Source organism: Alosa alosa, chromosome 14 (assembly GCF_017589495.1).
Source record: "Alosa alosa isolate M-15738 ecotype Scorff River chromosome 14, AALO_Geno_1.1, whole genome shotgun sequence".
In the NCBI taxonomy this organism is placed as follows: domain Eukaryota; kingdom Metazoa; phylum Chordata; class Actinopteri; order Clupeiformes; family Clupeidae; genus Alosa; species Alosa alosa.
The window spans coordinates 12026471-12046427 of NC_063202.1; the positions used below are offsets into that span (position 1 = coordinate 12026471).

A 19957-nucleotide genomic window follows, 5' to 3' on the forward strand; every position below is an offset into this window, starting at 1 on the left:
TCTGAGAGATCCAGTGATAGTCATCTCTCTCTCCCTCCCTCTCTCTCTCCCTTCCTCTCTCTGCAGTGACCAAAGACGACGAGCTGTGATGAGGCCCTCAGCTTGCGTCCCCATCAGATGCACACACATACACGCACCACATCATGGGACATACCACTTCATTTATTCAAATGCATCAAAGTATCTCAATCAGCATACACGCACACACACACATACACCTATCTCTCGACCCCTAGCTTTTTCAGAGGAACTTCAAACATGAGTTTGATGTGTGTTTTGATTGTTTCTGATATCAAACTGTTTTTCATTCTTGTCCCGTGCGTTCCACGGTCACTCAAGTGCCACATGAATTTAGTTTGGACATAAAGAGTGTTTGTGAAGAAATACTGTATATGGATAAGCTCCTCCCTTTTAGCTTACCCTCACACACACAGGCTTTCACAGTCCACACACACCAACAGCTAGGGCACCACGGAGCCAAACACACATACTCTAATCCCCCACTGTGTGTGTGTGTGTGTGTGTGTGTGTGTGTGTGTGCGGTGGTGCGTGTGTGTATAAAAGCTAGGTCACTTTAAGAGGATTTCTGTGGAATGTTGTTCGTTCGTTCGTTCGTTGGGTGCTATTTCTTCAATATGCGTGCAGAGGCCCCCTCCCGCCGGGCCGGACAGGGCCGTATACTCAGTAATGGACGACAGAGGTAGTATAGTACAGTAGTGTTTATTAGGATGTAGTATGCGGATGTAGCATGGGAGTATGTTAGTATGGGAGTGTGAAGGCTGTAGACTTCTTCCTGTGTTTACACTTGCTGGCCTGTTTGTATTCACACTGTGTACCACTAATTAATAAATAAATAAATAAATAAAAACAGACTGTGTGTGTGGACTGTCTTTATGATGCTGCAGCACACATCCCTCTAAATTAAGATGAAATGCTGTGTGTGTGTGTGTGTGTGTGTTAAAGAAGGATGTGTTTACTGATGTATGTGTAACGCTTACAAAGATAAGAACGTCTGGAATGAGAACAAAACACACACAAACACAGACACACACATATACAGTATACATATACACAACTTCAATCTCTCCATCTCTCTCTCCCTAAACACAAGAGTAAACTCAAAGAGGGGTCAGACAGAAACATTGCTTTCTTAAAAAATCTTTATTTCTGATGATTCTAAAGCAACTGATACTTGATGTCCTAAAATAACAAAACGTTGCCATAAACATGCACACACACCAAAAACAAGCATCTGTTCTATGGTGGTTGCTCTCCTGGTGAAGCTGAAGATCACTTCTCACTTCTTGTGGCCAAAAATCAAGTTCCTACAAACTTCAGACTCCATATCCCAACAGCCCTCGTTCAGAACAATGTCTCCCAGAATGCCTAGCTGACCATCATGCGAGGGGCAATACTCATGGACATGAGCTCCTGGAACAGCAGCTTACAGGCGTATGGCATCCGTACCAGCGAAATCTACACCCACCCACCCACACACCCACACACACACACACACACACACACACACACACTGGAAATTAGACATTCCTGCTTGAACAATGACAAGAAAAATAATATTTGAAAAAGCGTGTAGTACACTTGACCAAACCTGTGTGTGTGTGTGACATACCTGTGTCTTGTTGCGGCAGCCTCGGCACTCGTAGGTGTGTGTGCGTGTGTTTGCGATGGCCATGAGGCCGCACAGGTTGCAGACGTGCACCTGGTACGGGTCCGACGCCTCGAACAGACGCTCGCGCAAGAACTGGGCTGCCCCGTGAGCAATCTGACAATCTCGCTCCATCTCCCCGAAACGCAGACCTCCGTCACTGAAACACACACACACACACACACCCACCAGACATCACATACAGAGATAAAATCACACGTAAAACACACAATTTTAACAACCAAACACCCCCCTCCAAAACACACACACAAACAGCAGCAGTGCATCAAACATACACACAAACACTCATCCTGGACTCTCTTTCCAGTATCTGTATGGGGCCATGGGAGTGGATTGAAAACACACACACACACACACACACACACACACACACACCGTGACCTGCCCTCCATGGGCTGTCTGTTGAGGATCTGCACAGGTCCGCGGGCACGAGAGTGGATCTTGTCGTCCACCATGTGTTTGAGACGCTGGTAGTATGTCGGCCCGATGAATATCTGAGACGTCAACTTCCTGCCAGTGAAGCCGTTATACAACACCTACACACACACACACACACACACACACACACACACACACACACACACACACAGCAGTGAAGTTGTTATACAACACCTACACAGGTGTGCGCACACACAGCAGATAAGTATCAAACACAACATTGTAGGACTACGCTCCATGCTTCTTACGCAACAGGTAAGTGTTTGTGTGTCTGAGGTGATACACTGTACACTAACAACAGGTCTGTGTGTCTGTATTTGTGTATGTGTGTGTGTGTGTGTGTGTTTATACCTCGTTGCCTCTCAGGTGATAGCCGTATTCTGAGAGCAGGTTGGAGACCTTCTGCACGTTCACCGCGTCGTTAAATGGAGTGGCATCGCCGATCTCTCCCTTATTGGCAGACACCTGCAGAGAGCAGACACCATGGCAACACTCAGGGGCATCATCCAATCAGAATCTCATCTTTAGAACTTAGACATTCCTTTGAATGCACTGAGCTTATTAGAATGCACTGACTGACTTATTAGAATGCACTAAAAATAGAAACCGGGCGTCCGACAAAAGTTCTCTCAAAAGGTCGCGTCGCGTTGCATTTCGCTGCTTGCATCGCTTGCAGTCAGGACACTCTAATTGAAAACAATGTAATTAAACGGATTTAATCACTTATGTTCGCTCGCATCACGTGGTGTTAGAATGCACTGACTGACTCATTTGCATCATCCATTCATCTGTTCACTTATTTTCTCAATTAAACAATTAAGTGTTTGGTCTTCAAAATGGTGAAAATGTTGACCAGTGTTTCCCAAAAGCCAAGGTGACCAATCGTCCTCAAATTGCTTGTTTTGCCCACACAGCAGAGATATTCGGTTTATTTTCAGAGCAGTAAGCAAACCAGAAAATATCGAGTCTAAGGCCACGTCCTCGTCACGCGACACCAACGGGTATATTTTTCTTCCCGCTTTCACACCTTTAACGACACCATCAGAAAAATAACTTTTGCGTAGAAGACAACACGTAACAAAAGCAGTCGCGTGAAATAAGGAGACTACAAAAAATTCAGTTTTCAATTCAACTGTTAAACTAATAAAGCTCATTTTCAAGGTATGTGACTGCTATATATATGGAAATGCTTTTACGTTTTGCATTAGGTCTGGTATAAAGCATGTTACACTGGAGAAAACATTAAACATGCGTCAGTCATAGGTTGTAGTAAGCTAATGATTAACTAAGTTAAAGCGATGGTTCGGAGTAATTTCACCCTAGGGTCCTTTGCACCATGACCCCGAGCCAAACACCCTCCCAGAACCTGTTTTTCCTTGGTCGAACCCTGGTCGAGTAGCGCTGTCAGAAACTAATGACTTTCTGCAGGCGCTTATGTAACCTATAGAGTATCTCGTAAATTACCCCACTAATAATGCCCTGAATGGTACGAAACTTCTACAGTAGTACAACTATGTTTCTTTACTCATAAAACGAGGCATTGAAAAGTTTGTAAGTACACCAGGAGTTTATTTAAATAACACTTGCCTGATGGATTCTACTCTCTGCTACTATCTACCGCCAAGGCCGGGCGCTATTCCTGCGGATTTGGGAAAAAGCTTGTAAAAGTCCTGTCAGGAAGCATTCATAAGGATGTAGATCCAGGAATGCACTAATATTTTGTTCAGAAAACCAGTTTGCAACAATTATTAGTTAACACTAAGTTGTAAACACTTCGAAAAAAAAAAATATTAAAAAACTGGATATACCAAAAAACTTTGATGTAATCGCTTCCTGCCAGGACTTTTAAGCTGTGTGCTAAACAGTGTGCTTCTAACTTAGCCACAAAAGGCTGTGTGCACATAAATCATGACGGGGAAAAGAAAAACATTTTAATATGATAAACAAATGGTTTGGTTTGTTCTGACAAGCAGCGTGTCAGGTCGAGTGCGGTGGCTGAGTTGAGGGGTGAGGCTGTCGTCATAAAAATGCCGGCTACGCTGTCCAGACGGCAAAAGTTAACTGGCGGTGTAAAAAAAAAAAAAAAAAAAACACTTTGGAACCCGGTTTCAAAAAAGATCGGTTACAGTCTCCTAAAATGCTGGGGTCGTGTGGACGCAAGGCCTAACTGATAAAAATCACCGTCGTGTGGACGGGCCCTAAGAAGTTAGAATCATAAAATGTTGAGTTGTTTCCCTAAAAAATTACTCAAACTAATTAATTGATTAGCAAATTGATGTAATAGTTGGCAACTTATCCATTAATATTGTTGCAGCCCTGTTATACAATAAGGACGAGTAGTGAGAGCCTCAGATGCACACAGTTCTCCAGTAAGGACTCTCTCTCTCTCTCTCTCACACACACACACCAGGCTTGTGCAAAATTCCAGAATTTAATTGAAACTGGCTCTTAAATTCCAATTAAATTCTTGAAGTTCACTTGCATTTAAATTGAGGTAGCAAACAGGAAGCAGAATTGCAATTCGAATTGTGCACAACCCTGATACACACACACACACACACTTACCTTGCCCTGCAGGCACTCGATAAGATGGCCGACTGTCATTCTTGAGGGGATGGCGTGAGGATTGATGATGATGTCAGGGGTGATGCCCTCACACGTAAACGGCATATCCTAAACACACACACACAAACACCAAGCACATACACACACACAAATAGGTTACATATCTTGCATTCTTTCCTTATTAGGTACCCCTTCCTCTAGTCAATTCTATATCAGTGCACGAGCAGAGAGAAAGTCCAGAAGGTTTGAGTGATGATCCTTCAGTCTCAGACGCTCCACACAAATTTATTTGCCATTGTGATTTTTTATTTGCTGTTGTGATTTTTTTTTATATTTTGCCATTGTGATTTCCTTTTAGCGGTTGTGTTTTTTGGTTTTCTGCTTGCTGTGTGATTTTTTATTTGTAGTGTGTTTGGCACTTCAGGGCCACTGTAGTCCTCAGAGTCTCAGATTTTCCACACACCCAGATAGACACACACACACACTCTCTTCTCAGAGTTTGGCTGGTCCATAAAGTCAGTAGAGAAGTAGGGAAATTTGATGAAATCCTGGCTGTGAGTGTGTTTTCTAAAGCATTTAAAAAGGTCACAAACACACACACACACACACACACACACACAAACACAAACACTTCCTGCTCAAAGCCAGCAGTGTTTAGACTGAAGAGCTGAAGGTTCACACACACTCACTGAGATCAGCTGCAAACACACACACACTTCCAGTTCAAGGCCAGGAGTGTTTAGACTTTTAGGTTCACACAGAGATTCACAAACAGCTGTAGTTGCAGATGCAAATGTGCGCACACACACACACACACACACACTGACCTCTTGTCTGTACTGGATCCCACAGGTTCCCTTCTGTCCATGTCGACTGGCAAACTTGTCTCCAATCTGAGGGATTCTCACAGAGCGCACCTGTGAGAGAGTGAGAGATAGAGTGAGAGGGAGAGAGTGAGAGAGAGAGAGGAAGAGAGATGGAGAGGGAGAGAGAGAAAGAGTGATGGAGAAAGGGAGAGAGTGAGAGAGAGGGAGGGAGATGGGGAGACAGAGGGAGGGAGATGGGGAGAGAGAGTGAGAGGGAGAGAGAGGGAAAGAGAGAGATGTTTGTGAGAGATGTTTCTGAGAACACTGATCTGGGCCCAGATCCAATTGCATCTCCATATGCATATCCAACGCATGTCCAGATCATATCCGGACTGATTTTTGATAGTCTAAACATTACATAAAGACATGAAATGCTATTTTTGCCAATCTGATTTTAACAAATTTGCAGGTGGTTTGAAATGCGATTCCAATCTGAAATCTACAGTACAGCTGCCTCTCCGTCTGAACAATCTGGCCCCTCTGAAATCACACACACTCACACAGACAGCTCACACACACACATCTCCAGTTCAAGGCCAGGAGTGTTTAGATCTCTTTAGGTTCACACAGAGATTCACAAACAGCTGTAGTTGCAGATGCAAATGTAAGACACACACACACACACACCCACTGACCTCTTGGTCTGTACTGGATCCCACAGGTTCCCCTTCTTCTGTCCATGTCGCACTGGCAAACTTGGTTCCGAGGGATTCTCACAGAGCTAATCTGTGAGAGAGAGTGAGAGATAGAGTGGAGAGGAGAGAGTGAGAAAGAGAGAGAGGAAGAGAGACGGGAGAGGGAGAGAGAAAGAGGATGGAGAAAAGGAGAGAGTGAGAGAGTGGTGAGATGGGGAGAGAGAGGGAGGGAGATGTGGGAGAGAGAGTGAGAGGAGAGAGAGGAAAGAGAGAGATGTTTCTGTGAGAGATGTTTCTGAGAACACTGATCTGGGGCCCAGATCCACCAGACCTCCATATGCATATCAACCCACGTCCAGATCATATCCCGACTGATTTTTTGATAGTTTCTCCAAACATTACATAAAGACACATGAAATGCTATTTTTGCCCAATCTGATTTTAACAAATTGGTATGGTTTGAAATGCGGCACCCACCCGAAATCTACAGTACAGCTGCCTCTCCGTCTGAACAATCTGCCCTCTGAAATCACACACACTCACACAGGCACACACACACTCACACACACCTCAGGTCTCCAGTCTCTCAGCAGATAGACAGCTTGTACAAGCATGCCAGATATGATCTCATTTAAAGCAAGGCAAGCCTCAGAGGCGTGCACACACTCACACACACAGCCAGATGGGACTTGTTTTATATCTCATACTCCTGGACAGTAATTTTTCTACAGATCTGGACATGGCATGTTTTATATCTAGCCCAATGCTATGTCTCGTTAATCTGTCAATAACACACACACACGCATACCTTTAACTGAATGATGTCAGAATTAATCACGCCCTACATTTAGCAAACAATGACACACACACACACAAGCTCACACTTTACAAGTCGCATGCACGCTTTGGTCGGTTGGTATCCATTACGAAATGGAATATCAGGGACATTATTAGCAAACAGACACTAGAAACCAGAAACTTCTAGAACTTCAGACAGTGAAGCTGTTCTTGTTGAAACCTGTCCCCAAAATTAAAATTTCTTGCACTCAACTAGACATGGTAAATGAGTGGGTGGAATTGCCACCATTCTCTCAAACAAATACAGTTGCACTAGAGTCAATTTTGGCGATTTCGCTTCCTTCGAGTATATCGCCCTCACTTTGAAGGACAGGGTTCCCACTCTAAGTGAAATGTAAAATTTCATGACTTTTCCCTGACAAAAAACCTGAATTTCGATGACCTACTTTATAATGAAGGGTACAATGTACAGACCAAAGATATCAGAACAGTCGCATAGCGTTCAAGAATCTTTTACTTTTTTTCAGGGCGGGAGATGAATAAATGGGTATTGAATGAACAAAGTTGGGCTAACCACAACTACTCAAGCAAGCAATGAAGCTAATAACCAGATATACACCAATTCTGAATGGAGATATATTTGTGTTAATGGATTTCGGCAAGTCAATTTTAAACTGCTACAACAAAATTCCCTGATATTCCATGACTTTGCTTCCAAAAGGATAAAATTCCCTGACTTTCCATGTCTGGAATAGACTTTCCAAAATTCCATGATATTCCAGATATTCCAGAAATTCCATGACCTGTGGGAACCCTGGATGGCTGACCCAGCTGTACTCCTATGTGTGTGTGTGTGTGTGTGTGTGTGTGTGTGTGTGTGTGTGTGTGTGTGAGAGACCCAGCTGTACTCCTGTCACTCATCATCACTAGTTACGTTTGGATAATTGTAAATGGCGACTTCATTGCACACACTCACCCTGATCTTGCAGAACTTGTACCCCTCCTGGTTGAGGGTGACCATGACCTGGTCCACGATGCCAGTCTCGCTGGTGCGCAGGAACGTGCTGCAGTCCCGCTTGACGTAGCGGCGGTTGGTGCTCTCCATCTCCTCGTCCACCTCCGGCAGAAGGACCGGTCTTCCCCCGCCCTGCGCCCGGACGACGCGCCGCCGGCGCCGATCAGGCCATCGTCGTCCAGCTTGTCATAGATGGCGTGACGCATGCCTGATAAACAGCCCAGGTCAATAGGTCAAATTACAGGACAGGCACGCACACACACACACACACACACACACACACACACAGCAACAGAACCCAGCAGAAATCAGAGAACATCATGAAACACACATACAAACACACACACACACACACACACACACACACACAGTGTGGGGAACTCACCCTGGCAAGTTTCTCTGTTGGGTTTCTCAAAGATCTCCTCCTGATCAAAGCCCTTCTTAGACTCCTGCTCCTTATAGGACCGGTAGAACACAGACCTGACACACACACACACACACACACACACACAGCAGATTTACACACACGATCACAACACAGAGCAAGTAAACCACCACAAGCACAGGCACACACGTGATGTTACACACTGATGTTACACACACAGGCACACACATGCGTGCACACACACTGATGTTACCAAAGAATCCTCGGTCCACAGCGGAGCGATTCATGATGACCGAGTCCTCCTGGTTGTACCCCGTGTAGGAAGCGATGGCCACGATGGAGTTAATGCCTGAACACACACACACACATTAAAAACATGGCCGTTGCTAGACATGAATGATGAGGCTATGCCCACACAGTACAGTGGGAATACAAATGGCGTGCTGTTGACTGATGACTGGCGCCATCTAGTGGCCCACACCTCAGTTTCATTGTGTGTGTGTGTGTGTGTGTGTGTGTGTGTGTGTGTGTGTGTGTGTGTATATGTATGTGTGTGTATATGTATGTGTGTGTGTATATGTATGTGTGTGTATATGACTATGTGTGTGAGTGCGTGAGTTCATGTGCATGTGTGTGTGTGTGTCCTACCTGCGGCAGTTCTCTGAAGTGCAGGTACTCCATGGAGGTGTGTGTGTGTGTGTGTGTCTACCTGCGGGCAGTTCTCTAAAGCGCAGGTACTCCATGGAGTGTGTGTGTGTGTGTGTGTGTGTGTGTGTGTGTGTGTGTGTGTGTCCTACCTGCGGGCAGTTCTCTGAAGCGCAGGTACTCCATGGAGTGTGTGTGTGTGTGTGTGTGTGTGTGTCCTACCTGCGGGCAGTTCTCTAAAGCGCAGGTACTCCATGGAGAGTGTGTGTGTGTGTGTGTGTGTCCTACCTGCGGGCAGTTCTCTGAAGCGCAGGTACTCCATGGAGAGTGTGTGTGTGTGTGTGTGTGTGTGTGTGTGTGTGTGTGTGTGTCCTACCTGCGGGCAGTTCTCTGAAGCGCAGGTACTCCATGGAGCGTGTGGTGACCAGGGGCTTCTGGGGGTAGTAGAGTACGTGGGCCAGAGTGTCCATGCGCACGTGGAAGTTGGTGATGTACACACCCATGGCCTGCTTCCCCATAGCAGACTGGTACGTGTTCCTGGGGGACTGAATACACACACACACACACACACACCTGTTTTGCCTGTTTTTTACCTGGTGGGGATGATGTGTGTGTGTGTGTGTGTAAGAGAGAGAGTAGTTGCCTATGTGTGTGTGTTACCTGGTTGTGATCAGGGAAGGGGATGATGTGTGTGTGTGTGAGAGAGAGTAGTTGACTGTGTGTGTGTGTGTGTGTGTGTGTGTGTGTTACCTGGTTGTGATCAGGGAAGGGGATGATGGAGGCACACACTCCCAGGATCATGGAGGGGTGGATCTCACAGTGTGTGTATGTGGAGCAGTAGGCCACACCCTTCTCCTGGAGGTCATCTGGGGTCATGGCCAACATCACAGTCTCCTCCTCCAGAGTGTCAATATACTCCACCACGCCACTCGCAACCAGGTCCTGCCAGCTACACACACACACACAAGATTTCAGGATTGGGTTTACACCATAAATACGTTGGAGTTGGTAGTGCACACCTGTAGTTGTTGTATAGTATAAGTATATATACTTTTTTGATCCCGTGAGGGAAATTTGGTCTCTGTATTTAACCCAATCGGTGAATTGTGTGTGTGTGTGCGCATGTGTATATATGTGTGTGTGTGTGTGTGTGTGTGTGTGTGTGTGTGTGTGTGTGTGTGTGTGTGTGTACCTGTAGTTGTTGTACTCTCTCTCCTTGAGCTGGTGTGTGTGTGTGCGTGCGTGTATGTGTACATGTGTGTATGTGTGTGTGTGTGTGTGTGTGTGTGTGCATGCATGTACCTGTTGTACTCTCTCTCCTTGAGCTGGTGTGTGTGTGTGCGTGCGTGTATGTGTACATGTGTGTATGTGTGTGTGTGTGTGTGTGTGTGTGTGTGCATGTACCTGTAGTTGTTGTACTCTCTCTCCTTGAGCTGGTCGATGTGGCGTCTCTTGAGTAGAAGCTTCTGTTTCTCCACGATCAGCAGGGGGCGACAGATCCTCCCCGCGTCAGTGTAGATCCTGATCTCCCGCTCACGAATGTCTCGGATCATGGACACCTGGACCCACTTGCATGCCCTTTTCTGCTACTGCTTCCTGCCCACCTAGGCTAAGTAGGGGTTGTTGAGTGAGTGCTAGTATTTTATTGTATTCTGAATGCATGCTGCTGTCTGCACACTCACACTGCCTTGAATGGGTTGTAGTGAGTATGCTGATGGCAGTGTGTGTGTGTGTGTGTGTGTGTGTGTGTGTGTGTGTGTGTGTGTGTGTGTGTGTGTGTGTGTGTACTAGGGATGGTGTTTGGGGCTATGGTAATGGTACAGGATTTCAAAATCCAAAAACAAAATCCTAAAAACAAACTGTGCCAAGACCCGACATATTTCGTTTCACTTTCACTAACTTTGAGAAACAGCCCAGTCATAGGGCACAGTTCAACAATGAGAGGTTGGTGTGATTTCCCCCAACAAGTGGACTCTCCCTGATGCAATGAACACGGCTGCATATGAAACATGCTAGAAGCTTCCACTCGAACAGTAGCAAAGCAATGCCTACAGACTATATTCCATTAGTGTAGCAAAGCAATGCCTACAGACTATATTCCATTAGTGTAGCAAAGCAATGCCTACAGAGTATAGACTATATTCCATTAGTGTAGCAAAGCAATGCCTACAGACTATATTCCATTAGTGTAGCAAAGCAATGCCTACAGACTATATTCCATTTGTTTGGAATGTTGCGTTAGATCAAACTCTAGGGGGCGAGAATGAACAGTGTACCCTGGCCTCCCTAATGCACACGTACTGCTGTGTGTGTGTGGGTGGGTGTGTGTGTGCGTGTGTGTGTGTGTGTTTGTTTGTGTGTGTGTGTGTGTGTGTGTGTGTGCTTGCTGACCTCTGACACGATGATGTCCATCTGGCGACGGAGTTTGCGGAGTGTGTTCATCAGCTGTTCCGGGTCCTTGTGTATTCCCACCCAGCAGCCGTTCACAAAAATCTTAGTGGCACTGCACACACACAATATTTCATTATGAGCCACTTGTGTATGTCATAGTTATGCATTTCCATCTCTTCCTGTACATGTGTGTGTATCTCCAGGTTCTGTGTGTGTGTGTGTGTGTGTGTGTGTGTGTGTGTGTGTGTGTGTGTGTGTGTGCTCACTCTGCGATGGCGGCAGGGGAGATTTCCTCCAGGTTCTCCATGCTCCACTCCTCCAAAAACTCCAGGATGGGGGACGGTTGGGAACCCACAGAGATGTAGGCCATCAGGGCCAGGTTCTTCACTAGCCCCACAGCATGACCCTGCAGACACACACACACATTGAGAAAAAAGGAAAACTTGTGTGTGTGTGTGTGTATGTGGGATGTACTACTGTGGAGAATATATTAAGGCGATGGGATTAAGGACTGAACATAACAAGTCATTCTTTTATAATCATATTAATTGTGTTATTCTTTCACAATCATATTAATCGTGTTATTCTTTTATAATCATATTAATTGTGTTATTCTTTTATGATCGTATTAATCACATTATTCTTTTATAATCATATTAATCACATTATTGTTTTATAATCATATTAATATATTAATATTAATATTTCACTCAGTCACTGGTGCTGCTACGCTCTACAATCTTTGGCTTCTTTAATCAAAGATCATTGATTACTAACTTGGTGATGCTTTAATTCCCTTTTACATACAACTACATATTTTACATACTGCTACATATTTTACATACTGCTACATATTTTATATATTGCTACATATTTTACATTGCTACATATTTCACATACTGCTACATATTTTACATTGCTACATATTTTATATATCGAGTTTGACTCATCGACTGAGCCGTCCGGGAGTTTTAACTTCCTAACTAAAACGTCAAAACTGTGTTGCCGTTATGACTGCAGCAGTAGGAGACAGTACTAGGAGGTGTCTGTGGCAGCTTGATGATAAGTAAGGGTGCCTGAAAGGGTCAAAATAGGAGTAGGAGGCAGTACTAGGAGCAGAGCAGGTTGAAATGGAGCACTTCTGCTGTAGCATTTACTGTTTCAGTTTTCACACAGATCACAGTGCTGTCGGTATGAAAAACAAAAACAATTGGTTTTACCGCTCCAGGTGCTACAGCGCTACACTCTGGGACATGAACATGCGGGCTCATGAACATGCCCCCAGAGTGTAGCGCTGTAGCTGCTCATGAACATGCCCCCAGAGTGTAGCGCTGTAGCTGCTCATGACCATGCCCCCAGAGTGTAGTGCTGTAGCTGCTCATGAACATGCCCCCAGAGTGTAGCGCTGTAGCTCATGAACATGCCCCCAGAGTGTAGCGCTGTAGCTGCTCATGACCATGCCCCCAGAGTGTAGTGCTGTAGCTGCTCATGAACATGCCCCCAGAGTGTAGCGCTGTAGCTCATGAACATGCCCCCAGAGTGTAGCACTGTAGCTGCCTGTAAGCTCCAATTCGACAACCTAGCAGCTCGATTATTTCTCGCCTTTTTTCGTACCGACTTGAGAACCAGAGATCGGTGTAAAAAAAAAAAAAAAAACCGGATTTCTCCTTTACGGCAAACTCTTCTGCTGTAGGAGTTATCATTTCAGTTTAACTCCACTTCTGAACAAGACATTGTGTTGTCTCAGGCTCGCTGCACATCTTTTAAAATTTGAGAGAATTGTTTGTTAATATGGATGTAGCTCGGAAATGCAAAATACTACAATTTTAATCTTGAGATAAAACGTGATTTATCACGATTAAATATCAATTGCTTGACAGCCCTAGAATATACTGTATATTGTGAGTTGAGTGTGTGTGTGCATGTGTACCTTTGGAGTATGTATGTGTGTATTGTGTGTGTGTGTGTCTGAGTGTGTACCTCCGGAGTCTCGGCTGGACACACCATGCCCCACAGTGTGTTGTGCAGCTGTCGGGGTTTGGCCAGTTTTCCGTCTCTGCCGATGGGGGAGTTCACACGCCTCAGGTGAGACAAGGTCGACGCAAAAGTCAAGCGATTCAACACCTAAATCACACACACACACAAAAACAAACACTCAGAAATGTGAATTTACACAAAGACACAGGTCCACTGGCTGTTCATGCAAAAACCTCTATGTGTTTGTGCGTGTGGGTTTGTGCGTGCGTGTGTGCACCTGAGACACCCCTGCCCTGGCCTGATGGGCCTTCTTGACGTCGCCCCATGTGTGTATGCGTGTGTCTGTGCGTGTGTCTGTGCGTGTGGGTGTCTGTGTACCTGAGACACCCCTGCCCTGGCCTGATGGGCCTTCTTGTGTGTGTGTGTGTGTGTGTGTGTGGGTGTCTGTGTACCTGAGACACCCCTGCCCTGGCCTGATGGGCCTTCTTGACGTCGCCCCAGTTGCCGGTGGCGAGGGAGTACTTGAGGCCATCGGAGATGATGCGCGTCTTGATGGCCAGCTCCAGATTGAAGTCTTTCCCGCGGTCGATGTACTTCTGTGCGTAGATGCGGATCTCTTTCAGCAGGTTCTTAAACATTCTGAAGGAGAGGGAGAGGGAGCCATGGCACACACTCATAAAGTTAAAGTTAAAGTTGAAGGTAAAGTTATATATTGACTGCTTTTATCCAAACTGACACAGACTTGCAACGGCTTGCACTTGGACAACCGATTGTCAGGCGGTAATTTTACTGCTGCAAAGATCATGATCATAGAGGGCATACGTTATGATATGCCCCCTATGATCATGATCATAACATATCATAACGTATGCCCTCTATGATCATGATCATAACATATCTTATGATATGTAGTGGCTGGTAGAGTTGTGGGTAATGTGTTACATTTGGGGTTTTTGTTGCTATAATTGTTGTTGATGTTGTTGTTGATGTTATAAGCGATGTGGTTGTCTTAATAAAGTGCTATATAAATGCACATTGTTGTTGATGTTGTAAGCGATGTGGGTGTGTTGATAAAGTGCTATATAAATGCACGTTGTTGTTGATACTGTAAGCGATGTGGGTGTGTTGATAAAGTGCTATATAAATGCACGTTGTTGTTGATAGCGATGTGGGTGTGTTGATAAAGTGCTATATAAATGCACATTGTTGTTGATGTTGATAGCGATGTGGATGTGTTGATAAAGTGCTATATAAATGCACATTGTTGTTGATACTGTAAGCGATGTGGGAGTGTTGATAAAGTGCAGTGTTTCCCACAGAATTGAATTCTATTTGTGGTGGAAGGTGACGGGGGGAGTCACAATTTTGAACAAATATGCGCAATGTGGTTATGATGCTAATGTATTTAATCACGATTTAGCCAGTCATCTTCTATGCCAACAACAATCCTTGCAGGATTTTTAATGTTTTCTTTAAACATGCATGCAGGTTTGTTGAGGGACAGAGACACAAGGAGAGGCTGTGCAAAGGTGCACATAGCTCTACAATGAAAGGATTTCATCCCATTTAAGTAGTACAACATAGAAAATCATTGTGCGGTGGTCAGTGTTGATATTGTGGTGGGCCGCCACAAATAAGTCAATGTATGGGAAACACTGAAGTGCTATATAAATGCATGTTGTTGTTGATGTTGATAGCGATGTGGGTGTGTTGATAAAGTGCTATATAAATGCACGTTGTTGCTGTTATTGTTGTTGTTCTCACCCTCGGAAGAGGAATGCCAGCAGAGGTCCAGCCAAGTCCAGTCTCTTGTTGCCATAGTGATCTCTGTCATCAAGCTCACGTCTACCCAAAGCAGCCAACAGCAGTCTATGGACCATGTACCTACACACACACACACACACACACACACACACACACACACACACACACACACACACACACAAATGGTGAGTGATGTGTGCAACATCAGTCACAATAAATAATTGACTCTGTGTGTGTGTGTGTGTGTGTGTGTGTGTGTGTGGGGGGGCCTACCCCAGGAAGTAGGCCTTCTTGGTCTCACAGAAGTCGCTGACCCCCACATGCGGCAGCACCTCCTTCTGCAGCACCTCCTTGGCGTACTTGATCCTCCGCTCCTTGGTGACGCCGGGCTTGGCACCACGCGACCCAATGAAGTTCAGCGCCACGTTCTGCTCCTGGATCACAAACGCCTCGTCCAGGGACGGCTTGACCTGAAGGAAGGAGGGAGGGACAGGGACACACACACACACACACACACACACACACACACCAGAGTCATGAAAGTCTGTTCAATCAGTAACAAAGAGACACACCAATAAAGACTGACTGTCTGTGACTCCAACTCATCTCACACAGCAAAGCCAGGCTGACGGGGGTCAGAGGTGACGAGATCAAAGGTCACTCACCATCTCCATCATCTCGGGGTCGTCAAAGTCGTAGATGATGTGCTCCAGGATGTCTCTGTCGGACACAAAGCCCAGTGCACGGAACACTATGATGATGGGCACTTCCTGCCGGATGTACGGCAGAGTGGACACGATACGCTGGCCAATCGCACTTTTCTTCACACCCTACACACACACACGCATAAAGCCAGATGTGAATGAACATGACTGCATGTGTGTGTGTGTATGTGTGTGTGTTACCTGTCCACCACGGGCCATCATGCTGACCCATATGGTGCTGGTGGGATGAGGAGTATATATGTGTGTGTGTGTGTGTGTGTGTGTGTGTTACCTGTCCACCACGGGCCATCATGCTGACCCATATGGTGCTGGTGGGACGAGGAGTATATATGTGTGTGTGTGTGTGTGTGTGTGTGTGTGTGTGCGTGCGTGCGCGCATGTGTTACCTGTCCACCACGGGCCGTCATGCTGACCCATATGGTGCTGGTGGGACGAGGAGTATATATATATGTGTATATATATATATATATGTGTGTGTGTGTGTGTGTGTGTGTGTGTGTGTGTGTGTGTGTGTGTGTGTGTGTGTGTGTGTGTGTGTGTGTGTGCGCGCGTTACCTGTCCACCACGGGCCATCATGCTGACCCATATGGTGCTGGTGGGACGAGAGGAGTTCTCCAGACAGGACCTGCACTCTGCTGTGTAGGCGTACTTGGAGTCCTTCTTAGCAAACACGTACACCGTGTTAGTGGCCATCTTCTCCTGGGCTATCAGCACCTACACACACACACACACACAGATATAAACGTTACACCAACATCACATGAGTTATACCAGGGATGGGCAACTTTGAAGCTGTGGCCAGATGTGACTGTGCACCTCCACTACTACCTACACTGTATATATAGGCTACAGGATGTCTGTAATCGGTGCGATTTGATTAGATTTAATACGATACGATGTAATAGGGCCCCAAAATGCCTTACAGTTCTTAACATTTGTATAATTTTACATTTTATTTACCATTATATAGTATCTAATTATATTAATAATTATTAAATGGGTAGGCAATAAAAGACTGGGGAGTTCTTTTTTGTTACTTCATGGCATGAAAAAACCCATTGGGTTTTTAATTTATTCAAAAGACACAAAGACTTTACTGGATTGAAAGACTGAACAAACATTTTGATATTAAGAACTTTGCCAAATGTCTCTAAACAAAATCACTAGGCCAATTAATAGCCCAGTCAACGCCCCAGTTAGTTCACTTTCAGAAGTGCACCGGAGCGATGGGGAGACTCCCGCGGAAAGGGGAAAGCAGGAGGCTGAGCACAGTTACCACACAGACAAGGGGTGTTTGTTAAAGCCTAAGAAGCTGGGTTAGAGACTTGTGCTAACGACTAAATACATCACTTCATTCAGGATACTGCAACACACACTTTAACGTCACACACATGTTATTAGTCCATGCTGCGTTTCACTAAACTCCACAACTAGTTTGTTACACACCCTCGTTGGAGAAGGCTAGACGCTCTGTTGATGTGTGTTAGCGCATCAGGCTAGACGCTCTGTTGATGTGTGTTAGTGCATCAGGCTAGACGCTCTGTTGATGTGTTTTAGCGCATCAGGCTAGACGCTCTGTTGATGTGTTAGCGCATCAGGCTAGATGCTCTGTTGATGTGTGTTAGCGCATCAGGCTAGACGCTCTGTTGATGTGTGTTAGCGCATCAGGGCTGGTCTTATGATTTTGGAAGTAACATAATTTGTGACGTTAGGTCTTCCGTAGCTTTAGACCGATTTCATGATGTGATTTGCCGTCATTTTAAAATCGGGTCATCGACCAATGAATCTTTACACCCCTACCAGTTACCCATCCCCGAGTTGTTCCTTCTGCCAGACTGCCAGATGGTCAGTGTGTTTTGGGATTCTGAGATGGTCAGTGTGTTTCGGGGTTCCAAGTGTTTTTTTGTGGTCACCTTCTCGGAGCCGTTGATGATAAAGTAGCCGCCGGGGTCCAGAGGGCACTCGTTCAGCTCACACAGGTCACGGTCGGTCAGGCCGCTCAGCAGGCAGTAGGTGGAGCGGAGCATGATGGGAATCTTCCCGATGAACGTCTTCTGGTGCTGAGTCTGCAGCTGCTCCTCACCCTCCTTAATGATGGTCTTAGTGATGTCCACATAGAGAGGGGCCGAATACCTACACACACACACACACACAGAGCAAGGTAAAACCCTCCTTAATGATGGTCTTAGTGATGTCCACATAGAGAGGGGCCGAATACCTACACACACACACACACACACACAGAGCAAGGTAAAACCCTCTTTAATGATGGTCTTAGTGATGTCCCTGAATCTGTGTACTTTTGTGTCTATAAATCCACATGTATATGAGGTGTGTGTGTGTGTCTGATGTGAGTGTAATGTGATTGTGTATGTAATGTGACTGTGTATGTAATGTGTAATTAGTGTATGTAATGTGTGTGTGTGTGTGTGTATTTGAGAGAGTGTGTGTGAGTGTGTGTGTGTATCTGTGTTTCCCCTACGTGAGGTTGCGGAGTCGGGCCTCGTTGGGCATCATAGGCGAGGGTGCTCCATCTCTTTCCCAGTGAGTGGGCTTGGACAGGTAGATCTGCTCGAACTTCAACAGGTACCTTGGCTGCGCACACACACACACACACGCGAAAAAGACAATCATACATAATCATGCAATTATTATGATGCAAGTTCCATATCTTCATTTTGTTGTATATTATATATGAATGGTTCCTCCATCTCGCTGCATGAATGTGTGTGTGTATGAATGTGTATGTGTCTCACCGGCTCCTCTATCTCCCCTGAGGTGTGTTGGGCCTCAGCCTGCAGGTCTATGGGCGGTGCGTCCTCTACGATCCTCTGCACCGACATCTGGATGAACTCATCAAAGGAGTCCAGCTGCTGACGCACCAGCCCCTTCTCATCAAAGTACGAGCTGCAGGGAGAGACACACACACACACACACATCACAGGGGGCAACAAATGAACGCACGCACGCACACACAATCACAACACATCACAGGGGGCACAGAATGCACGCACGCACACAGACACTTATCACAGGGGGCACAGAACGCGGGGCGGGCACACACGACACACACACACACACACACACACACACACACATCACAAGGGGCACAGGGAGCACACACACAAGTCACTTTCTGCACATGCAAACACACCATTCCTGTTCATAAACCACCGCCACAAAGGCTGGCTGATTTCAGAAGCACACACAGAGCTTCCTGCCCTCCCTCCTCACCTGATGACGATCCAGCAGGCTTCCTGCCACAGATCCGGGGTGATCTCATCTTCATCCTCATCGTACTGGATATCTGTAGGGTCAGGCATGAATCAGAGGGTGGCGTGTTCTATGTGTGCATTTCTAACATTGCAAATTAATCACATAACGTCATCAAGAATAGACAATATCAAAATATCTACAGGGCAACATGCCCCATAAACCTGAAGAAGGTAAGGTAATTCATCCGAGTTAAACACAGCTAGCAAAGTGTTCTTTGGGAATCATGATTGAAAACGAACTCCAATGCCAAAGTGTCAAGTCCTTAACAAATTATTAAGTCCTTTAGGAAGGCAGCTAAAGTTCCCTAATGCTTGCTAAATTGCTAGCCAACGCTAGCAGAGCAATAAAGTCTAGGTAGTGCAAGTAAGTTACCGCCAAATAATGTTCAAATTTTTGATTATAGCCGCAACTACGTACTGTTTCCACATACATATCAGGGACTACTTATCGCAACACGGAGAAGTATTATTATCCGGCTGCGTAGTACAGATCCCGCCACGCTAGCCAACCTAGCTATAGCTACCGGTAGAGGTATTTAGCTCTGTGAACAGAGAGAAGGCTAATGTTACTCGTGTTCTTTGTAAAACTTGGAGTATGATAAAAACAGAATTCCTGAATACGATCCGTCAAACATACCTTCATCTTGATCATACATGATTGTTGTTTGTTGGCCTGCTAACTACCAAGAGCCAGAATAACTTGACGAAAAAGTCTGTTGCACTCTGTAGCCTTTTATTTCCAGACGTTTTCCTTCCAAAACTAAACACAGGAAAATGGCGATTGCATTAGA

General features: G+C 45.6%; 2 protein-coding genes across 2 annotated transcripts in view; one reads left to right on the forward strand and one right to left on the reverse strand.

Moving 5' to 3' along the window:
- igfbp7 (insulin-like growth factor binding protein 7) overlaps window positions 1-872 on the forward strand; it is a 6371-nt gene extending 5499 nt beyond the window's left edge. Inside the window, exon 5 of the mRNA XM_048263468.1 lies at window positions 67-872. Within this exon, the coding sequence (XP_048119425.1) occupies window positions 67-89 (23 nt within the window). The 3' untranslated portion in view covers window positions 90-872. The remainder of the gene's footprint in view (window positions 1-66) is intronic.
- Window positions 873-1146: 274 nt separating this feature from the next.
- polr2b (RNA polymerase II subunit B) lies at window positions 1147-19944 on the reverse strand. Its single transcript, XM_048263447.1, is given in 26 exon segments — window positions 1147-1476; window positions 1631-1826; window positions 2063-2223; window positions 2477-2590; window positions 4691-4798; window positions 5518-5607; window positions 7966-8132; window positions 8135-8212; window positions 8390-8488; window positions 8646-8738; window positions 9411-9579; window positions 9785-9983; window positions 10439-10593; window positions 11426-11537; window positions 11692-11831; window positions 13406-13549; window positions 13855-14041; window positions 15167-15286; window positions 15440-15636; window positions 15832-15996; window positions 16447-16605; window positions 17805-18024; window positions 18374-18486; window positions 18648-18798; window positions 19126-19198; window positions 19804-19944. Coding segments are annotated over 26 exon segments (3519 nt in total). The 5' UTR covers window positions 19823-19944; the 3' UTR covers window positions 1147-1386.
- Window positions 19945-19957: the final 13 nt, after the last annotated feature.